Raw genomic sequence first — 23106 nt, 5'->3', positions numbered from 1 at the left:
TTGAAACGCTATTGAAAAACATGCAGCATTCGTAAAGCTGAATTTCCTTTCCCTGCGCTCCCTCTCTGTCACTCGCGCGTCTGTCTCTCATTCTCTCATTCATTCATTCATTCATTCATTCATTCATTCATTCATTCATTCATTCATTCATTCATTCATTCATTCACTCACATATATATATATATATATATATATATATATATATATATATATATATACACACACACACACACACACACACACACACACACACACACACACACACACACACACACACACACACACACACACACACACACACACACACACACACACACACACACACACACACACACACACACACACACACACACACACACACACACACACACACACACACACACACACACACACACACACACACACACACACACACACACCTCCGTGCACACCGCGGCTGTCCGTCTCCATGAAAACCAACGAGATCATCCCTGGAAGCGTGGTCGGTGGTCGCACTGATGCACCTGACGCTGCTCGGGTAGAAGCATAAAGTTCTCCCGCAACGTTTGTAGTCTATGCGTGCAACTTACCAAACAGTAGAAGTAAACTTTTTCTCCTTGGCCCGCTCTCGTGCGCGCTCAATGGACAGCCGCCCTCCACATGCACATTTAATCCAAATAAAACATTCACAATCGTGGACGCATTGACGCACAGAAGACGACTACCTAAATTACTGTTATATTCGGTTAGCATCATTAGTAGGCTATACTGCAGACATTTGATTAAAACTCTTGCATTCAAGTTGACTGACCAACAATGTTTTCAACTCCAAGACGTAAAAGGGCCTGTCCCAAGGAGAAAAAGTATTACCTTGAAACTTAAACACATGTGGGGAAACTGAACAGTCCAACCAGTAGAGTATGATAAGCTTAGCCTGCTATGTTTACAATATTTTGAGGCTTCTACCAGAACGCTGAATTTAAGAAGTGGAGTTGTAATATGAATAGTAGGCTAATCTGCATAAAGTTTGCTGTTATGAATATCAGAAATGTCAGTATAGGCCTATATAATGTAAATAATTACATAATGTGTGTGTGTTTCAAATAAAGACAAGCTTCACATGTTGGTAAAAAAAAAAAAAGTTACATTATATGAAAGGAGAGCGATAAAAAGGCGATGCAATGAAAAATATGGGTGCGCACCCCCCCCCCCCCCCCCCCGTCAGACGTAGGGCGACCACCACACATTGCCTTCTAATCTGTGGGAAACACTGAGTCTGTTCCAAAGTAGAGCCTGAGAACACTATACTAGGGAGGCCTCTAGACTCATCTTTATAGAACCCGACTCGCAAGAAAGCATTCCATCAAGGGAGCATGCTCGACTTTCGAAAACAGCCAGAGTTAACACCTCTTGAGAAAGGCTCCTGGGCAAGGCTTTGAACCCGAAGCGAAAACCAGAAACTTTTGATGTTTTGCTAGGAACAGAAATGAAACCAGAAACTTCACATTTTTTTATGTTCCTGAACAGAAACGTTTATCTAAATAATAGTAACGGGTTAATGATGTTTTTTTCGTTCTTTGACAAGACTGTGCAATATGACTTGGTGAGGTTAACTTACAGTCATTCACTCATCTATTTGTAGAACCAATTGGGAAATAATTCTGATTCGCCCTAATCCTGGGTTCTGAGCCCTCTGATGGGGTCTGATCATGTGAGATTCATTGGCCCCCTTTAGTGGAAAATTCCTAGTTTAACCTCAACAGGTTCCCACACAGCCTATGCCACGCCAAAGAGCAAGTTGTTGCAATTTTGTGTAAAAGGGGCAATTCCTCTACATGAAACCAATCTCTGGCAATCATTCAGTGTATGGAGAAATGTCCTCCATTCCTTCCCAGCCAAACCTGTTGTTCAGCATGAAATGAGAAGAGCCGCGGAAACAAACGGCACTGCCAACCGGCCAACAACCTGCACACTGCCAGCATACTGACCTAACATCAACAACAGGGTACAACAACGAGGAGGGAGACCATGAGCACCTGTGGCACAAGACTTCGCAATGCAGAAGTTTACACAAGGTAAGACATGTGGGCACAATGCCGGTTTCATCAGCGTGTGCCAAGGAAGCGTTTCAAACAGTGTGGGCGAGGCGTTTTCCCCAGAGACAGAAACTGTGTGGGAGGTAAATCCGAATTCAATCAGATTGAAATGATACCTAAAAAATAAATGGACATCCAAACCTCTTTATTTGTGACAAATATAGAGAAACGGGCATTTGTCAATTAATTTGCACTGTCTTCCTGGCATTCCGTAACCATATCTAAAATGTAAAGCTAACAGAGAAAAGAAAACCCACTCTTGATGCTACCAATGCTACTAACAGTTAATTACCAGTGGGTGCGGCTATACCTACAGAAAAATTGTAAGCTTGACTCTGAAGAAGATGCAAGGGCGTTGAAAAGATTGCAAATATCCATGAAGGCAGCTCAGCATTGTATCGTTTTAATGGCCAAAAAAACTGAACTTCCTCGCCATTTGATGGGGCAGACTCTCTGGGAAGCCCGCCACCTCGCTAGTCACATCTAGGGATGGCGAAAACTACTAATTTTCTTGACCGACCACCGAGCCTCATTAGCCGGTTGAAACCGGTTAACCGATTCGTTTAAAATATTCTACGCTATTTGTAATAACAGCCACGCAGTTTTGCAACTCTGTCGCATCTCTCTGTCCCCCGCTCACACACACAGCCCCGGTGGCGGCGCCGCACTTTCACTCACGTCACTGTTTTTAAAATCCCCTAGAGCGCGAAACATGAGTCCCGCAAACCAAGGAGCTTGTAAATAAGTGGAGGACAAATGGCTCCTTCGTTTCGAAATGGTTTGGGTACAAGGTGATCGCGTTGCAAATAAAGGCGTTTGTCTAGCGTTAGAAGCTCATTTGAAACTGAAATTGCCGCGGCTCACTTAAGAAAATGACAGCTCCGAGGAGACCCCGCTATAGTTTGAGGAAGTAGGCCTACTAACAATAATAAAGAAAGATGATCATCATTACCTTATCTGTTACCATTGCTGACCCTTCCTGACCCTTCCTGAAATGTAGATGTAATGTGTTTCCAAATCTAAGCCCATCTTATGCGGAAAGTTGCTGCAACACGATAAAAACCAATGGATAAAACGGGCACCTCCAGATTGCAAAAGACGCACCGGCCAAGGCATGCGTGCGAATGTTTTTATTGGTTTATTAAGTAGCCTACAAGCAGGCGAGTTATTACAAATTGAGTGTGAGGGATAATTTGTTAACTTCACGCAAAAAAGACCTTGGAATGAGATGGCTAGCTGTAGTAGCGTTTAGTCCACTGTCTATAATAATAGCCTAATTTAGAGATGTTTTTTTTTTTTTTTTAACCGACTAGCGACAACTTTGATCGGCTAACGTGGATACGGTCAACCATCGGTCAAACAGTCACCGGTTAACATCCCTAGTCACATCACATCCATGGTTGCCATTATAACAGGTTAGGACAGCTCAAACAGGTTTGCTTATGCAGTCAAGACGTAATGTGAACGAAAATAGGCATCAGCCTTCTCTAGTAGGTCACCTGATGCACCGGAATTAAGGAAATCCCATCTACTGAGTTAAAACTATTTCTGAGGGAGGACATCCAGAACCCCCCCCCCCCCCCCTAGCCTGACTCTCGCCAGACCCTTGTAGTTCCGCCATGCTCCACCAGAGGCGTTTCGCTGAGCTCCACACAAGGGTCTGGACGCGAGGGCAATCCAAACCCCTGGGCCAGTGATCAAAAAATAAGCAACCAATCAGGAGCGCCGAAGCGAGTGTTTGATTCAAATAACAATGGCGGCACGCAGCGAGGAGTCTTGTGCTGACATTGATTCTGCTATTTCAACCGTTTTGTAGAATCTATCGAGTATTCATTCTTTAAAAGATTAACAGAGAATAGTTTTGAAGACATTTATTGGTGGCAAGGATGTTTTTACTCTTCTTCCGACCGGGTTTGGCAAGAGCTTGAAGAAGCCTAGCACGTCATTCAAGATAACAGGCCAGTGGTTTATCGAATCACATGCGAGGATGTTTTACAAGGACCCGCCTTCAGAAATACATCTCCTATCGAGAAGTCCCAGATCCTGGTGTGAAGCAGACAGCGAACTACAGGATCTGGCGAAAGTCAGGTTACCCCCCCCCCCCCTCGCCCCATTTGTCCCACCCAGGTTTGAAATGCCTCTGACGCCCATGGTCACACTCAGCGAGAGGGAGGTGCATCATAAGGATCTGCACCTTTGCTATGTGTGTTGTTTGAGAATGTCAAACCTCTCCCTGATATTGGCCAGTCATCAAATCCGAACTCCCAGACAATCATATCATTAAAGCAGAGTGATAAACAACCTGACTCATCACATCAGCATGCGGAAATCAGAGAATCCGTTAATTCGACCTTTTATACTTTCACTCACTCATACACACACACCTGCATGAGTCAAAGGTTGGTACTTCCGCTCACACCTGTTGGGCCTCGTCATTGCTAAGCTCCAAAATCCAACTGAGGAGTCTGACTACACCCTGTTCAATACTACACCAACAGATCTCATAATCTCCCATCACATCCTAAAAGAAACGTGTTTGAATGAAAATTCCACACTTGGGGAAAATCCATTTGGAAAATACACCATTAGTGCTTTTGGAAGCATCCACCTGTTTATTGGGGGTTTTTCCGCCCAAGCCTCTGACACTCCATACAGGAGCGTTTAGTGATACTGTGGTTTTCAGGCTTCCAGCCTCATGCAAATCAACCTCTCCCTCTACTCTTCTCTGCTATGGTGAGTTGGTGTTGCAATAACACTTGCACACAGTCGTATCCTGATCTCCTGAGGAACATCACTGGCTTAATGTAGAGCTTAATGTACTCAATCAATGCTAGATATAGAGAGAGATAGAGAGAGAAAGGGGGAGAGAGAGAGAGAGCATGACAAAGACAAAGCGACAGCGCTTCATCCGGACAAAGAGAGAAAACAGAGAGGGGAAAGAGGGGAGAGAGAGAGCAAGCACGCATGACATAGAGAAAGAGAGAGTGCATGACAGAGAGAGAGAGAGAGAGAAGAAAGACCAGAGAGAGACAGATGGTGCATTCAATAGGATCTTGTGAGCTCAAAATTCAAAATAATTGAACAAAGTCATTAACACCATGAGGAGGAAGAGGGGGCCATTCTTATGGACACGAAAGACCCATTTTCATCCAGATTTTCAATTCTTCTTGTTCACAATGGCTTGTATCACTTTTCTGCATATTTCTTTTCTGTGCTAGTGAGGCCCATTCTTCATGTTCCCGTCAACACTTCACCTGTGCAAAGTTTCCATGGTAGCATCCCCAATTCAGATCGTGTGCTGTGTGTGTGCGTGTGCGTGTGTGTGTGTGTGTGTGTGGTCTTGCTATCCATGCTGCTGCAAACGACAACTAATACAGTTGGACCATCTGAAACCAGAAACCTCAGCAGACCCATCTGAACCAGTTAAAGTGGGGCCGTTACAGGAGAATGGACTGACTAGGCACGCAGCTCTCTGAGTGCACAGAGAAGTGATCCATCTGATACAGCAAGTGAAGTGTACTGATTGAATACCTCCAGGAATACACCTGCAGTATTTAAATACAAAAGGGTTTCTCGAGGTCACCAAGGACTGCTGAAATTCCAAAACCGAAATTCTCCTTTCAGGGCCTCAAAGAATACACCAGCATTATCTAAGTATCTTTTAAATAAATCTTAAAGAAGACATCTGTGTTGCACCGGCATTCCTCTCTCTTCATTATCTAAGTATCGTCATAACTTAGTCATCACAGGAACAATGAAGTAAACAACTAGATGTACCACATAGCATACAAAATATGACCACTATGTCTCACACACAATTGTTCATAGTCAACAGATGTGGTGGCAAAAGTGATTTATCTAGTCTTTCCTGTGTTGGGTCTTGGCAGTGGAACAGTTGATGCTGACATAGTGCAAGGTGTGGTATATGGATAAGAGATTATCTATTCAAGATTCGGGCTAATGAAGCATATGATGAATTATTGGAATGTTCTGGTCTATCGATTCTAAGGGAGGAAATATTGAATCATCCCTTGGCATCCCTTTTGCTGTCCCTTTGCTGCTCAATACCCTACCAGCATATAGCGTCCGTCCAGCCCACAAAACAGTGGAAAAACAAACAAAACAAAAAAAATGCATTGTTCTATCCTGCAAACCTTAAAATAGACCCTAGTGCTACTAACTTTAATCAAACAGAGGGCGCCATCTATGACTGGAAAACATTACACTTCACAAACTTCAAATGACAGGCTTTATGATAGCACTTAGAAAAGTAAACTTTGGGAAATGTAAATATGTGATATTTTGTGATAAGTATCAGTTAAAACGTAACAGGCCATGAGAGTATTGCTGTCCTCAAATAGGCCTACATATTAAAAGACATTTACGTACAAAGCATGTGTGATAGAAGTTACTAGATAACGCCACAAATGGCACAAAAAAATGCCACAAAAAAAAGTTAGTTACACAATGCAATAGTTCTGTGTTTTCTCTCAGTGCTCTGAGTTTTGTCTCTGTGTTCTGTGATAGAGCAGTTTGTGAGGATATGTTACCAAAAAGACAAGAGTAGAGTAAAGTTAACACTGCAATCGAAATGACTGTTTACGGTAGACATCTGATTGGTACACCTCTACAGTTTACACCTCCCACCGTTGGTATAATTGCATTGTCATGTCAGTGTCTCTGTTGCCAGTGCGATTGACGGGATGCAGGTGTAGTAGGTAGTGTGTGGAGGTGTGTCCTCCTTACCTGGGTGGCATGGCGCCAGGGGACCGGGGCACTTTGGGCTTGTCCTTGTCATCCTTCTTGTCGCGGGGCTCTCGGAGTGGCCTCTCGCGGGGCGGGCGCTCCTTGTCGTCGCGCTTCACCCGGTCGCGCTCCCACTCCTCCTTCCGCCGCAGACGCTCCTTCTCGCGCTCGCGCTCTCGTTCGCGCTCCCGCTCCCGCTGCCGGCGCTCCCGCTCGCGGTGGTCGCGCTCACGCTCCCTCTCGCGGTGCCGTTCGCGAGGGTCTCGTTCGCGAGGGTCTCGCTCACGCTCTCGCTCCTGCAGACACACACACACACACACACATTTTATATACAGTGAGGAGCACATGTATTTGATACCATGCTAAAACAGGAATATAAAATCATCATTTGACAATTGATCTTAATGCCTTAATTCAAAAAATGAGTAAAAATCAAACCGCCAAGGACACCAATTTTTTTTGCGATTGAAGAATGTATCGTAAATAGATAAATGTTTTCCTTAAATACTAGGGGAAGGAAGTATTTGACCCCCTATGTAACCCTATGGGAATTTAACACATAGGGTTAACATAGGGGCAGGCAGATTTTATTTTTAAAGGCCAGCTATTTCATGGATCTAGGATATTATGCATCCCGATAAATTTCCCTTGGCCTTTGGAATTAAAATAGCCCCACATCATCACATTCCCTTGACCATAGCTAGAGATTGGCATGGTGCTTTTTCCAGTAGGCCTATTAGCCTGTTTGATTTGCATTGAGCTCAATGAGCACCAAACAGGCTAATAGGCCTACTGGAAAAAGCTCTAGCTATGGTGAAAGGTATGTATGATGTGGAGCTATTTTAATTCCAACGGCCAAGGGAACTTTATCAGGATGCATAATATCCTGAATCCATGAAATAGCTGGCCTTAAAAAATAAAAATCTGCCTGCCCCTATGTTAACCCTAAGTGAAAATTCCCATAGGGTTACATTGGGGGTCAAATACTTCCTTCCCCCTAGCATTTAGGAAGAACATTTATTTATTTACGAAACATTCTTCGATCACAAAGAAAATTGGGGTACTTAGCGGTTTTATTTTTACTCAATTTTTTAATTAAGACATTAAGATCAATTGTCAAATGATGATTTTATATTCCTCTTTTTAGGCAACTTTAGCATGGTATCAAATACATTTTCTCCTCACTGTACTTTATTTGATTCCACTCAAGTCAAGTACATTAGGAATCAAATCTCCTGAATAAATCCAGTAGATTAAAGCAGCTCAGCAATCTATCATGAGTTTACAGGATCAAGGGTATAGGAAACATTGTCTCTTCCAAATAAACATGCTACCTATAACTGCTGATATGGAACAGTATTTTACTAGCTGCTTAGCCTTAGTCTTATATAGTCCCCCAATGCAAAGTCCATGGACCGCCAACCTATGTACACACACACACACACACTTCAGTTGTAGTTTTGCATTCCGAGCACTAAAGTGGGGATTTCGGGGGACTCTGAGTGTACTCACTGGGTAGTGGTATGGTAAAGGTGTCTCAGAGTACTCCACTCTGAAGTTCTCGTACTGGCCTCCTCTCCAAAGGGCCTCCATTTCGTAGTCATAGTACGGGTCAGCGTAAGGGTCATTTCTGTCAAGCAGCCACACACAACACAGACAAAAAAAAAAACACATATTCAAAAACACAAATGTGTACAGACACAAAAGAGATGGGATGTAACTAAGTACAAATACTTCAGTACTATACTCAAGAACTGTACTTAATCAGTATGATCAGGAATCTGTACTTTACTGGAGTATTTATTACAACTTTCTACTTTACACCCCTACATTTTCATAGAATAATCTGTACTTTCTTCTCATTACACTTTCAAAACTCTTCTCAAGAGTCTCCTTATTTTTGTGTTAAAGCAGCACTGAAGGGAATTTGCTCTCGGGATTTCCCTATAGTTGAGAATATAAATATGTCTTTTGAGCACGCACGCACGCATGCACGCACGCACACACACGTGTCAGAACAGGAACAGCATCATTGATCATTGATGTCAGAGGTGATAAGTTAGTGGTGACGTGAACATTTAGAGATGACATAGTGAGAGTAGTTGATGTACCATCTGGGCCTTTGTACTCACCCGTAGCCTAGCTCTCTGAACTCGATGTCCCTGTAAAAACAAGCATGAAAAACATTTATTTAATCTTTCTTTCTTTCAAAGAGTGGGGGAGGAGGAGGAGGATATTAATAGAGGTGTGCCACTGACTCAAACCACCCACAGGTCAGTGAAACTCAACAGATTACACCTCATCACATCCACACACACACACACACACACACACACACACACCTGGTGGCATTAGAGTTCATTTACATTTTGAGTGTAGGAGGCACTTTGAAAGCGGGGAATGTTTTCAATTCATTCACATGCTTCGTGACTTTGTGACTAAAGATTTAAGCTGCATTAACCAAATAAACATCCTGTTTTCCCATGAACGTCATCATGTTTTACTTACAGGCCTACAAATGAATCCCATTGTCAAACAAACAGATCAGACATACACGTTTGTTTGGTGGCGGAGATCTTCTGCTGCACCTAGAGCATTTTCTGCACCTTCCTCTTTCCATGTCTAAATCATAACAAAGCAACAAGCTGCAATGGAGTCATTCAGAAGTACTATGAAGCATAGAGTGCCAGCCACTTTGAGGCACCTGTGCTGCGCTGTGCTAAGATAGGCTAGCCGTGGGTGCGTCAGACTGAGTAACCATGCGCACGAAGGGTATGTATCGACTGAATACAAATAAGTCCCAACATGTCTCCTTTAAATAACAAGATTGAATCAAATCTGTACTCTCCCCTTCCATTCTAGAACTATGAAGGATGTGAATTCTTGTGATATTATGCATCCTATCTATGTTCCTGGTACGATTTTTCGAAACTTTAAATGGATTTCTGGGATTCCATAAAATGGGATTTTACAATTCCTTGACTTTTAAAGCTTTTCCATGATCATGGGAACCCTTTCACTATGGTCACCGCTGTAAAAAGGTCTGGTGACCTACAAGTGCGAACAAACCGCTGATAAATGCTTTCGTTTATTTTATAGTATAGTGCTCGTGTGTATTACTATGGAAATATCATCCTCTGCTATGGCGACTCACATCACCCACTAACGGACTGCGGCCTGAGGTCTCACCCTGGTTCTCGGATCTCCCGGGTGATACGGTAGCCACGCTCCCTGAAGAACTCGTTCTCCTTGTCGAACTCACGCTCGTCCTCGCCGATGGTCACGTTGAAGCGCTTCTCCTCAAAGTCGGGCTCCTGCTCCTTACGTATGGTGGCTTTCTTCAGCACCTGGTGCAAACAGAGAGAGAGGGAGGGGGGAAGGGCTTTGGTCAATCCCAGCAGCTACAAATAAGCTACAGCAGCCTGCAGCAACGGGTGTCAGTTGGCAGCTAGGATGCCTTGACCACGAAAGTAAACATACACAAACATTCATAAACACACATTTTTCGTTCTGTCCTTAGCTAAAGAATTCAACTGGAATCACCAAAACCTGCAGCGAACACTTATAACGATTAAAACAGTGTGGCTGACAAAGAAATGCATATAACTATTATCATTATTAACTTCACTTGTGTGCATCAGAGTTGTTATTCACAGAGTTGTTATTCATAACTTGTTATTCACAGTTTCACTTGGGAGACTCACAGGAAAGCTATGCACCTGGAAAAGATAAGACATTTAGGGAGTTAGGATGGCGCGGTAACACTTTACTTGACGGGTTCATTCATAACACATTCATAACAGCTGTCATGAACTGCACATGAAGCATTCATGACTGATTCATGAAACGTGACTCAACATTCATACCAACACTTTCATGAATGTGGAAGACAAAATGACGAAAACGAAGTAATCCATATACAGGGTATTATGAATCCTCCCCAGTGTTTGTAAACATCTCATGAATATTTTATGAAGTCTACTTCAAATGTCACTTTACTGTTGTGTGTGGTGTCTTAAGCTGCTGGGACCTTGAATTTCCCCTTGGGGATCAATAAAGTATCTATCTATCTATCTATCTATCTATACAAGTTGTGAAGTATTCATCATACTGGGAAGTGAACTAGGCTATTGACCATTTGTCTCTGAATGGTTGGACATTCCTGTTTTATAGACAATTTTGCATTCTTCAGAGGTTACTATCATAAAATAAACAAACAGACAAACTAAATTATCCTGGACACTGGACTTCCCCGTTGACCAAGATGTGACATGATCAGGTTGGCTAAAACAAAAAAGACAGCAATGCTCCTTTGCGACTTTTATTTTGACAAGTGTTTGACGTTTTGTCTTCCACATTCATGAAAGGGTTGGTATGAATGTTGAGTCATGCTTCATGAAACAGTCATGAATGCTTCACGTGCAGTTCATGACAGCTGTTATGAATGTGTTATGAACGAACCGGTCAAGTAAAGTGTTACCAGAACTTTCTTGTGTCCAAGAGCTCAGAGACTGTTTCGGAGAGGAGAAGCACTTCCTCTCTATGTCTCTCCTCTTGGCGCCAGAGTAGTTAATGAAAAATACTACTTGTTTGTGGTTCTTGTGTCTTAATATTGGGAAGATTTTCCTGACAGTGGCCATCAGTAAACATTAGCCTATCGCATACCTGCATTACTCATCACTGTCGATGGCAAGGTTTCCCAGATTCGTTAAGAAGCTCTTAAGTGCTAATAACTTCTTAGGAGCGTTCTTAGGACGTTCTTAGAGCGTCCCTAATAAGTTCTGAAGTCAACTCTGCCATGTTATTGGTTCATAACAAGAAAAAAAAAAACGAGGACATCAATGTGGGAGACATGGAGACTGGACCACTGTCGGGTGACTGTGTTACAACTTCACTGTGAGGGGAAAAAACGCTCACTTGGGAGTAGGCCTACTCTAAATTTCTTCAGCTATGAGGTTAAAACACGGGGACAGTTAATATGGTATCAATATGGTTTTGTTTCTTTTAACTCGCATAAAACCCTGCCCTGTAGCAGATACATTCTTGATTCTAATCAACTGCCGACTGCCGACAAGCGGCTGTAATAGTCGATTAATCGACTAAATTTAGAAGATACTCGCAGACCTGCTGGGATGATTGCAAGAGTGTGAAAAGGAAATCTATGACACCTGATCTTCTTTCACAATGGTGAGGTAGGGAGCACAAACACATTATACTTCTACAATTGGGCCTTGGAGGTCAAACACCAACATAAACAAACTGTGTCCATTCCGAAAAAAGAAGGAAAATCCCAGTCTGTGTAAAGTACAGTATTATATTACGGTGTCTGTGTCTGTGTGCGTGTGTGTTTCAGTGTGGGTGAATATATGTGTGTGTGATAGCTTAAATGTTAATATATTACTGTAAGTTGCTTTGGATAAAAACGTCTGACAAATGTATAAATGTGAATGTAAATGTAAAAAGGATGAGAGAAGGTCAAGAGAGAATGGGCGCACTCTCAAGAACCCTTCCTGCTTCACTAAATCCCTATTAGGTGAAGACTAAAGAGTGACATTTATAGTTCAAAAGAAGAGGTGGAGGTGTTCAAAAAAAGGGGGGGGGGGGGCATTGAACAACCCTGGCTGGATGAGGAAGATCTACTACTGTAGGCATTGCTGACAAACCTTGAGCCTGGATAAGGGCACCTCTCCAAAAAAAAAGATCACTTGGATCGATCTCCTATCCTCCATGCTATGGGCAGTCTATGATCGTGTCCCTGCACCAATGAACTACAGGTGGGGGAAGACACACTAGGTACACGAGGGAAGCTGCTTAGCAGACAAGAGGAACCATGAAGCACATACTGTAAGGAAGCAAGACATTATTGACCCAAGGCAGGTACAGATAACGCCATAATGAAGTACTGTTCATGCTCACAGATATCTTAGAGCAGGAAAGATGGAGGAAACCTGGAAAGGAAAAGGGAGGTGAGTCTCTGGTCTCAGCCACGCTCATCCAACTTTCATCAGCAAATGGATGCGAGATAAGAGTTGAGCTGGAAAGGAAGCTCCATTTCTGAGTAGGGTTGCAAGATTTGGGGAAAATATCTAATTGTGCTTTTTCAGATATTGCAATTTGCAATATGATGATGGTATGATATGATTGTTTTTTTCCCCCAGATAAGCGACTTTTGAATGTCAATGAATCGATACAGTTCAATAATCCAAATGTCTGTCTAAATTGTGCCAGTGATTGATCTGACTGCCAAGTGCACAAGTGCAAAAAGTCAAAAATGTCATAAATGTCGGGGGCGTTGTGGTCCAAGTGTCCACCGGGAAACCAGGTTTGAATCTGACCTGCGGTCATGTCCTGATCCCACCCCATCTTCACTGTCTTATCTGAATAAAGGCAAAAAAGCTTAAATTTTTTTTTCAAAAATCGTAAATGTGACAAAATGAACTGTGCATGTTTATTTGTGGTGGGGAGATCAGCATGGAGGTCAGCTGCCAGGAATCCCCACACAGCCTGTATGCAACCTGTTGCCAAGGATGGACTGTCGGAATAACCCACTGAAAGAGCCTCCAGTTGGCTCTTGGAAGAAAAAGTGGTGGTGAGCTGGAAGCCAGAAGGAGGAGCACAGTGAGTTGGCCTCCACTGCTACTACGACCTGAGAGAACTGTAGTTAACCTGTTAGAAAAGTACGCAGAGCCATCGATACATATCTGTATCGATGGCTCTGGGGGAGTACGGTCATAAATATGTGTTGAGAATGTTCGCAAACTGAGAGTTCAGTACCGTGGTGTGACAATTACCCTCAGGGATTTTTCCCATATGGGACTTTTCCATTACACGGCATCAGTTTGACTCGACTCGACTCTGGTACCGGGTGTTGTACCGGGTGTTCGTTTTCCACTGCAATAAAGTACCCCCATCAGCTAGCCGATTACCATAGCGACGCTGAAGAAAACAACTGTAATGTCATTAACGTCACTTTTTCGTACCGGCTCAGCTCACTTGGAACCTCAACGGAGGTGATACCAAAAATAGTACCAGGTACCAGTTTTTGCTAATGGAAAGATTAAAAAAGCAAGTAGAGACAAGTCGAGTTGAGCGGATACCATGCAGTGGAAAAGCCCCAATAGACTGAACGAAAAACACTGAAACCATAGATCGTTCGAGAATTCTAGAAGAGCCAGGAAAATAATGAACTCCTCAACAAACCAGCTTGGAGGGCATCCTTGAGATGTATGCATATCGATCTACATCACAGAGGTCTCCAACCCTGAACGCTAAAAACTGTGATGAAATGCTTACATTACGATTACCCTGAAATGCAAACACAGCATATGAAATGTTAAAAAATACCTCTTTGGCGTGTCTCAGGCCCCTCTCCCAAGCACTTTCCACTGGGGGGTCCAGAGGAGGTGGAGGTGGGGGAAGCTCCTCAACAGCCGGTGCACCCTGACCATCAGAAAGAAAGACAGAACAGGGGATGGGGGTAGAGAAAGAGAGAGCAATACATTTGTTTACTCGTGGTGGGAGCCTTTTTGAAAACACACAAGCCCATTCCAAACACATTAGCACACAATAACACAAATAGGATGTTGGACTGAGAGATGTGGTACAGTATTGTCGATGACACAAATAGGATGTTGGACTGAGAGATGTGGTACAGTATTGTCGATAACTCAAATAGGATGTTGAACTGAGAGATGTGGTGCAGTATTGTCGATAACACAAATAGGATGTTGGACTGAGAGATGTGGTGCAGTATTGTCTGAGGGGTTGAATACCCACCCAAGGACTGGCAGGCATGAGGGGGTGAGGTCCACCTGGTGGGCCCCCGTTGTGGGAGAAGGGATCTGGTTTGCTGATTAGGGAGTAGTTCCCCTTATCGTTCACTCCAGGATGGATGAACCTGCAGTTCATACCCCAGGTGCAGTTCCCTGCAACACACACACACACACACACAGGAAGAAAAGAGAAAGAATGAATGAGAGAATGCATTACTCTTTTCACGTGACACAAGGGAATGCAATCTCTCTGAAAAACAGAACATGTGAAAAGAACTGCTAGTGCTACTATTCTACATTGAAGGCATCATATTGTGCCAACCCAACGCACAATGGCAATGGCTGTAGGGGTGATGATGACACACCACTACAGCCATTGTTTGAGCAATGTCAATGAGCAACCGCATAATCAGTTTCATTTATTCATTTAATCATGATGACTAACCTACTGATGACTTGTGTTCTCTAGAAAAAAATGTATCAGCCAGTATCAATGGGAAGATGCCAAAACCACAACAATGAGGAACATTACCCAGCAACATTACTCAAAAGGTAGCCCCAGGTATCATCAAATGAACTGTACAGTAATTTCCCTCATATAAGCCGCATTGTGTATAAGCCGCGGGGCAGTGTTTTATGCAAGTTAAAAGAAACAAAACCATATTGATACCATATTAACTGTCCCTGTGTATTAACCTCATAGCTGAAGAGGTTGCAAAATCAATGTATAAGCCGCGGCTAATAGTCGGGAAATTACGGTATGTCTAAAGGCTACGACACGCTCCCACATCTTTGTCCAGCACACAAGGTGCATGGAGAGAATTGAGTCACCAGTGCGCATGTGGGGAGATTTGTGCGTCTCCCAACAATCTTTAACATGATGTGCAAAATGTGTAAGGAAGAACATACCATTTGCTTAAATGATACCACGCACAGAGTTCAACCTCAACCAGAGTTCATCATTCCATTGGACAACACCTCATGATACAGTTCATGGCTTTCTATGGAAACTACATTTTCTGTGTAGGACAGCTGCAATTATTCAATTAATCAATTAGTTGTTAACCATCAATAATCATTTTTAATCTGTTCATTGTAAAATAACACAAAATGTAAAGATAACAGTTTCTTAAACTTACTATGGTAGTAAACTAAATATGTTTGCCATGTGGACAAATCAAGGCAATTGAGGACAAAATCTTGGGATTTGAGAAACACTGATGAATATATATATATATATATATATATACACATATATATATATATTTCTTACAATTTTCTGACATAATTGATTAATCGAGAATGACTACAGGTAAATCGATTACGAGGAATAATGCTTAGTTGATGCCCTGCTTCTGAACTTTTCTAATACCACCAGACATGCAAATGTGGAGATTCCATAGCACCCTTGCCATCAGACCATTTGTAACTGTGTCAGATGCTGTGCAATGCTTCCCCCAAGAGGACACCAAGAGCATTCAGCAACATTAGAGTGAAAATGCATTTTACTATCTCAAGCAACTGAACTGAGAGCATGGAAGTCTGTTGTATATGAAGGATATAAATAATTTATCAAGCAAAACGAATTACTGTGTATACATACTAGAATAGTATGGTGATCACATAAAGAGTCCAACAGAAATAGAGAATTCTAGGCCAGTAAATCCTATTTTCACCATAGAATGATGAAAATGTATACTTTCACAGTCATCCATGACTATTCAAAATATGCAATATCATTTAAAACATATGGGAGCATTAAAAGGAGCCCAATTAGGTTCATAAGTCATACAACAGATCAGAAATGGCATTACCTTTTCTTTGATTATAGCACCCCCTAGTGGTGAAATACTACAATGCGCCTTGACTCACAATTTAGAAGAAAACAGCAACAAGTATCACAACTGAAAGATACTTACGCACTGATTGACACATTTTGTATTTGCTTTATTGAAACAAGTGCAAGTGCAAACGTAATATATTTGTTAAAGATAGGATAGGTCTAACCTGGAAATCCAGACCCAAATCTAAAAAGATTTAGGGTCTGGCTATGAGTAATGAAAAATGGCCCAACTCAAGGGCAGCACCAAGCACGCATTTCAAAATATCGCTACACGCAACTGGAAAACACTACGACACGACCCGTGTTCACTGAATGATGTCGGACTTCGATGTCGCAGCACTGTCATCATCTGTTCAGTTCGCCTGTGGCCGGCCTTTATCAGATACACCGATGTGATTGGTGCAGCCAGGCTCCAGGGGAAGGGGAAATTAATTAACACAATTACTGATTGCCAGAGTGACTCGCTGAGCAAATTCATAGTGCTCTCGCGAGAACTGTGGCTTTCCAGGGTAGGATAGGTCAGGAATTTCTTAAGAATCATTTCTGAATTATTTTTTTAGTTATTACCTGAAATCCTCTTTACACCCTGATAGCAACCAAAGTGATGAAATGCTCTGACATCAAAAGATCTCAGTCATCTCTAGAAACTGCAGGGTTGTTAAAAGCCCATTCAGTCATTTGGAATGGGCCGTCACAAATGATCAGTTACTAATCTGCCAACTAGTTTGACATTTTTTATATCTTTTAGGCCTTTTGCCTTTATTGGTATAGGACAGTGAAGAGGTAGACAGGAAACAAGTGGGAGAAAGAGATGGGGTGGGATTGGGACATGACCGCAGGCCGGATTCGTACCTGGGTCCCCGTGGGCACTCGGACCCGTATATGGTACGAGCGCTGTAGCCTGCTACGCCACAGCGTCCCCAACATTTGTGTTTTAATGCAGCCATCCCTGGATGACCTAGTGCCTCCAGCTGAGGAAGATACATTTTTATGGAGGCAAATCAGGTGCAGAAGTCTTGTGTACTCGTGAAAATGAGTTGTGCACTTGTGTCATAGAATTTGAAGACGCAGATTTTTTTTTTTCTGCCTTGCAAATACAACATAGAGGTTACAAGTTCACAGTTTTCTAATTACAGGTACACAAATACCATGCTACACTTCACAGATTAAACGTCCCCCCACTACGATGGTCTTGCTACCTTCACCACAGTAAATCAGGTGCAAAAGTCTTGTGTACTGTGAAAATGAGTTGTGCACTTGTGTCATGGAATTTGAAGTGACAGATTGTTTTTCTTCTGCCTTGCAAATACAACACAGAGGTTACAAGTTCACAGATTTCTTATTGCTGGAACACAAATTCCATTCCAAGACTTTTGCACCTGATTTACCTCCATACATTTTCTCCTGATAATGTTAAGAGCTGAGGAACTTGTCGAGTGGAAAGGATGCATGGCGACAACTAATGAGGTTGAAGCCGTGGACGTTTACGCCATGGTTGCTGTATTTCAGCTCGAAGGTGATGCCACTGCCAGCCTCACTGCTGACTCGAGAGTGTGGACGAATGTTCTCGTAAATTATGCTCCGGTGCTGTGAAGTGGAGTGGCTGGAACTTCTGCTGGATCTACTGTTGTAAACTTCAACTGAATCTAACTTCTCTGGCTGCGTTTTTTCCAGCGTTTCCTATCCTTCCTTTAACAGCATCTTTTCAGCGTGCAAAATATCACACCACATATTTTCACATTGATGATTTTTTTCTTAAATAATACTTTAGCCTGCAAATATTTTTTGCTGCTGGAGTGAAATTCACACCTGCAGAGCAAACGAGGTTTAGTGTCTTCTTTGTGGAATCAGCTACTGATGCAGTTTCTAGACGCACAGCCTCTCCAAACATCCTTTACCAATGTACAGCTCCTGACATCCTCCAAGGACATACCTTTAATGAAGAACCTGCAGGTGGGACGGGGACGAATCTTGCGATCCATGGGGTCCTTGACCTCCCCCTCCTCCAGATCATCATCCTGGAGATGACATTCAATTCAATTCAATTCAATTTTACTTATAGAGCGCCAAAACATTACACATGTCTCATGGCGCTTTACAGAGTGTTAAACATTCAACAGAGTGGTAAACATTCATGCAGAGAGAGAGAAAGAAAGAAAGAAAGAAGGAAAGAAAGAATGAAAGAAAGAGAGAGAGAGGGAGGGAGGGAGCGAGAGAGAGAAATCGAATTGAATCAAAAGGATATCGATGCATCAATGCTTCAATAGTATTTGAATCTGATATTCATATGAACACAGAAAATGGTTGGACTAAGACAATGGACAGTGAACCTTAAGCTAATTAGAAATAAAAGTTTGATTTTCTTTTCAAATGCAGCAGGGGTGGATTCATGGACTGGTGGATCTAAACTTTTGCTTATTGCTGTACATAAAACAGCAAAACCAGTCAGTCATGTGCTGTCCTTTTGATAAAATAACCTACCAAAAACTACGTAAATCGCATCATTTTCATAAACATCAATTCAAAGCCAAACAACTGATACATCTACACACGGTTTCTGCCCTAGTAGGTATCCCGTGTCACTTCAACAGCAAAAACAGTCTGCATGTTTTGAGCAAAATCCTTAATGCCAGAATTAAATGGACAACTTAATAATCACTGAAATAAGTATAAATAACCTATTCAAACTTATTTATTTATTTATTAATAGACCATACAGAACGCAAACTTCTGTCTCAGTCTATTCTCACTCACAGACAGTGATTGTGAGTATAGAATAGTCACACCCAGAGCCATAGAAAGAGAGGTGTGACACTCTCTGATGTAGTCGCCACACGATCAAAAGTTCTAAAAAACCTGCACTGAATGGCTGAATCGCAGGAGGGTTGGATGTACTTCTGGATGCTGGAGGGTGTAATCAATTAACTCACTGACTACTGACCAAGAGATTGGCTGTTAATAGTTCCAAAAAGTCCCATAACGCGGAAATAGCCTGGAAAAAGCGCTGCCATTTTTTCCTATGGAGGTCTATGGGAGTGTCGCCACTCTGTTTTATCTGCCGCTTTGGCCACACCTATCCAGCATCAGTGTGTGCTAAGCCAGGGTATCACAGCATCAGCATACATACTTGCAATCATATGAATAATCCAATGGAGTCAGACAGATCAGCGAAACGCAGACAAGGTAATAAACAAGCAGCCATCTATCCGACACCTGATCCAAGGCCTCCATCCCAATGCGCACATCTGACCTTGTTTGGCAGGAGCAGACAGAGGAGTGGATAGGCATGTCTACGAGATGGGCGGTATACCAGTATTCCAGGAGCACCAGGCTGAATTTTCACACAGGTGTGGAATCTTTAAATACCGGCACACCTTTCGGATTTCACGTCAGGTTGGCAACGCGTTCTGCGAGGCCAAGCAATAAACTTTGCTGCAGAAACATTGCGAAATTAGCCTACATCAATAACATGAAATGCTAAACAAACGCAGTAGCGGCCTTCCCCACAGCTCTAGTAATAACGTAGTAACAGCTGATGAACAGTCATGCAGCAGGTTCACAGCAGTCTATATGCATGATGTTGCTAGTGAGACTATTGACATAAAAACAAGGTCTACAAAGGGAAAAGGACAAAAACGAATCTTTTTTTGACTGGAGTTCTAATAGCCCACTGACCACTTGTAGTTCCAGCCCAATACAATCAAACATGGACTTTGCATTCTCGCCTATGGTCTGATTGGTGCAAGCCTTCACAGCAAACAACCTGAACAGCAGCATAAGACACTCCATCGACCAGTAAAAGGCAACGGCAGCCATACATGGACAATCTGACCATTCATTTTGCGCTTCTTAGTGAAGTGACATACTGATGGTCATTCGCAAGCTGGTATCACCAAATGCGATCAAATGAGCCATGAATTTCACACCAATAGGCTGTGCTGCTCTCTATGCTGCAAATTAATCTCATCCTTTCCATTGCACACTACAATTTTATACTGAAATTCATATTCAGTGTGAATACTGATGTTGACTTTGTTCTGTTATATGATATTTTCTGCCAACCACATTAGCATATTCATTCAAACATGACTCACACTTTCACACACAGCATGGGACTGAAAACACCTATTTCTCCCAAGCTCTTGCCTGCATTTTCAAAGGATCACTTAAGAGAGGCATGCATCTACTTGCTTCACTTCAAGTCTCCTCTCATCATGTAAGCCATTACACATTTTCCTGTTTGGAGTGTTTAGAAAATCTATTCAGTCTAAAGTTTTTTTTTTTTTTTTTAAAGGCCTTAATCAATGAAAACATAGAGAGCTGGTTACTCACGTCGATCTCCCCCTCATCGATCTCTCCATCGTCCTCATCCTTCTTCTTGTCTCGAAGGGAGTCTCTCCTCCCCCGCTCCGGACCCCGGGACTCGTCTGGCTTTTTGGGCTGGCCGTCCTTGTCAGACGGGGGCGGCAGGATGGGGATCCGCTCCCTCTTCGGCTTGCTCCGCTCCACGCCGTCCCGCTCCTCCTCTTTGTCCTCCTCCTCGGGCTGCTCCTGGGGATGCGTGGGCACGCTGGGCTCCTCGGGGACCTCCTCGTCGTAATCCAGCTCGTGTTCGTCCAGCTCGCGGGACACTGACGACGACTCGTCCTTCATGTCGCTCACCACCACCCCTCGTCGCCGTCGGCGCGCTTCCATCATCTCCTCTTCGTCCTCCTCTTCCTCATCCCCCTCCACCCTCGCCGCGGCCGGGCCGCCGGGTCGCTCTTCCTCATCGTCGTCTTCCTCCTCTTCGGGCAGGCCAAGGGGCCTATGCTGCTCGGGCTCGAAGTCCGGCGATTCGGGACTGATTCGTTCCTCATGCTCGTGTTCTTGCTCGTCGTCCTCCTCCTCCTCGTCTTCGTCTGCCGACTGACGGACGTTCACGCTGGCACTCATCATACCACCAATGTGTCCAGGCAGGTCAGAGGCACCCTTCAAATCTCTATGATCTACCCCATCTTCCTCTGGATCAGACACTCTCTCTTGTTCGCCACCTCCACCACCGCCACTACCTCCTCCTCCTCTCATGACTGCTGCTCCACTGAGACCTTCATCCTCCTCATCATCTTCAAGTTCTGAGTCTCTGCCAACTCGGTCTTCATCCAGACCCTCGTCATCTTCGTCATTCAGCAGCTCACTATCAGACACAGCCTGGTCTAGCTCAGCTGGTGAATCCAACAACTCACTGTCAGAGATGCCCTTCTCCTCCTCCTCTGGTGATTGTGGGGACTGGGTAGGGCTCTCCGGGGTATCCATCAGTGTTTATTCTGAAAAGCCATTAGCAGAGAAAATGTCACATGTATGTCAAGTGTACTGCCTATCATTGCAACCCTTATCATAAGCTGGCTCATGACTTAGATGAATCCTTCCCACGTCATTCCTTTTCAGTCAACATAAGCCATTTTAACATTATTTGTGAACCTTGCTATTTCATATGAATAAAAAAGATAAAGTTACACTACATACATTGACGAGTTTCAATGAAGTGTCAATTATTAACACTGGTTATCATCAACCAGACCGAAGTCTTACCTTACAAGGTAACGTTAACGTTTACGTCTAATTAAGCAAATGTGGAGTCAAATATACTTATAACAACTCTTCATAACCAACCATGATGTTACCCTATAAGCTATCAATCAAGACTCACCGCTGCCGACACAAGGAGCGAGCCAAACCAAACAATTTATCGCTACGCCTTTTGACAGAAGTGTTTTAGGCTAACGACTTAATTCATAATATAGCTAACATTAGGACTAGCTAGCGAACTATGGCAGCGTACATATGAAAGCGTTGTCTAATGCATGTATCTCGTTAACTTATTAAAAACCAAATATAAAATCGAAAAAACAGTATGCATCTAGCAAGCTACTGGGGCAAATAAGCAATATAGGTTAGGTTGTTGGCAGCTAGCAAGTAAACGTTGGCTAATGGTATCTACCGCTAACAAACTAGCTAGCCAACGAGACGCCTAGCTAGCTAGCTTACTTCGCAAGCTAGCAACACAAGGCCCAAATATTGCCAACGCAGGCTGCAAACACAGGTGTGACTAATGGTCACTCTCTTAGTATAAAAACAATCGTGAAAATGACCTCTCACTTCATAAAAACGTTGGACTGGAGTATAGCATTAGATCCTTAAATGCCACTTTGAAATAGGCTACGAAGCATGGTTGTCCGATCTTCATTAACAATGCAGCCCTCCTCTTTTCTCCGAGCTCAAAAGTAAAGTAAATATAACACTTATTCACCTTTCCAACTTGAACGACTCGGGAGACAGGGTCTCGGTATTAAGAACTACCCGGTCTCACTCTTTTTGTACCTGACGACGATCTCTATGTGTCCGATTTTCTGTTATTTTCTTTACCGGAGAAAATTGTAAACCCTGCACGACAAAGTGAGAGCGGCCATTGCCTTGACGTCATCAGTGCACGACAGTGTCACTTAACGGGTGCATTTTGCATTTCAAACTTCAATTTGTTAATCAAGTCGACAAACGTCAAATGCCTACTTTATGACATGTAAACACCTTTCTTTTACTGTCTATGGTAAAAACAGCAGCAAATTAATGAGCAAACAACTCAAGTTCAAATGTAGGCTACAAGATCAAATAATACACCTAAGTCTAAAGT

The 23106-nt window shown here is 43.0% G+C and overlaps 1 protein-coding gene across 1 annotated transcript in view; it reads right to left on the bottom strand.

Annotated features, from left to right (window-relative positions):
- The window catches only part of zc3h18 (zinc finger CCCH-type containing 18), a 51939-nt gene extending 29067 nt beyond the window's left edge, over positions 1-22872 (bottom strand). Inside the window, exons 1-9 of the mRNA XM_062547592.1 lie at positions 22726-22872; positions 20769-21742; positions 18370-18454; positions 14598-14746; positions 14166-14261; positions 10011-10168; positions 8954-8983; positions 8334-8451; positions 6822-7117 (exon numbers count right to left, since the gene is read on the bottom strand). Of these exons, the coding sequence (XP_062403576.1) occupies positions 6822-7117; positions 8334-8451; positions 8954-8983; positions 10011-10168; positions 14166-14261; positions 14598-14746; positions 18370-18454; positions 20769-21731 (1895 nt within the window). The 5' untranslated portion in view covers positions 21732-21742; positions 22726-22872. The remainder of the gene's footprint in view (positions 1-6821; positions 7118-8333; positions 8452-8953; positions 8984-10010; positions 10169-14165; positions 14262-14597; positions 14747-18369; positions 18455-20768; positions 21743-22725) is intronic.
- Positions 22873-23106: the final 234 nt, after the last annotated feature.

Source organism: Sardina pilchardus, chromosome 10 (genome assembly GCF_963854185.1).
Source record: "Sardina pilchardus chromosome 10, fSarPil1.1, whole genome shotgun sequence".
In the NCBI taxonomy this organism is placed as follows: Eukaryota; Metazoa; Chordata; class Actinopteri; order Clupeiformes; family Clupeidae; genus Sardina; species Sardina pilchardus.
This window is presented reverse-complemented; position numbering and strand designations above follow the sequence as displayed.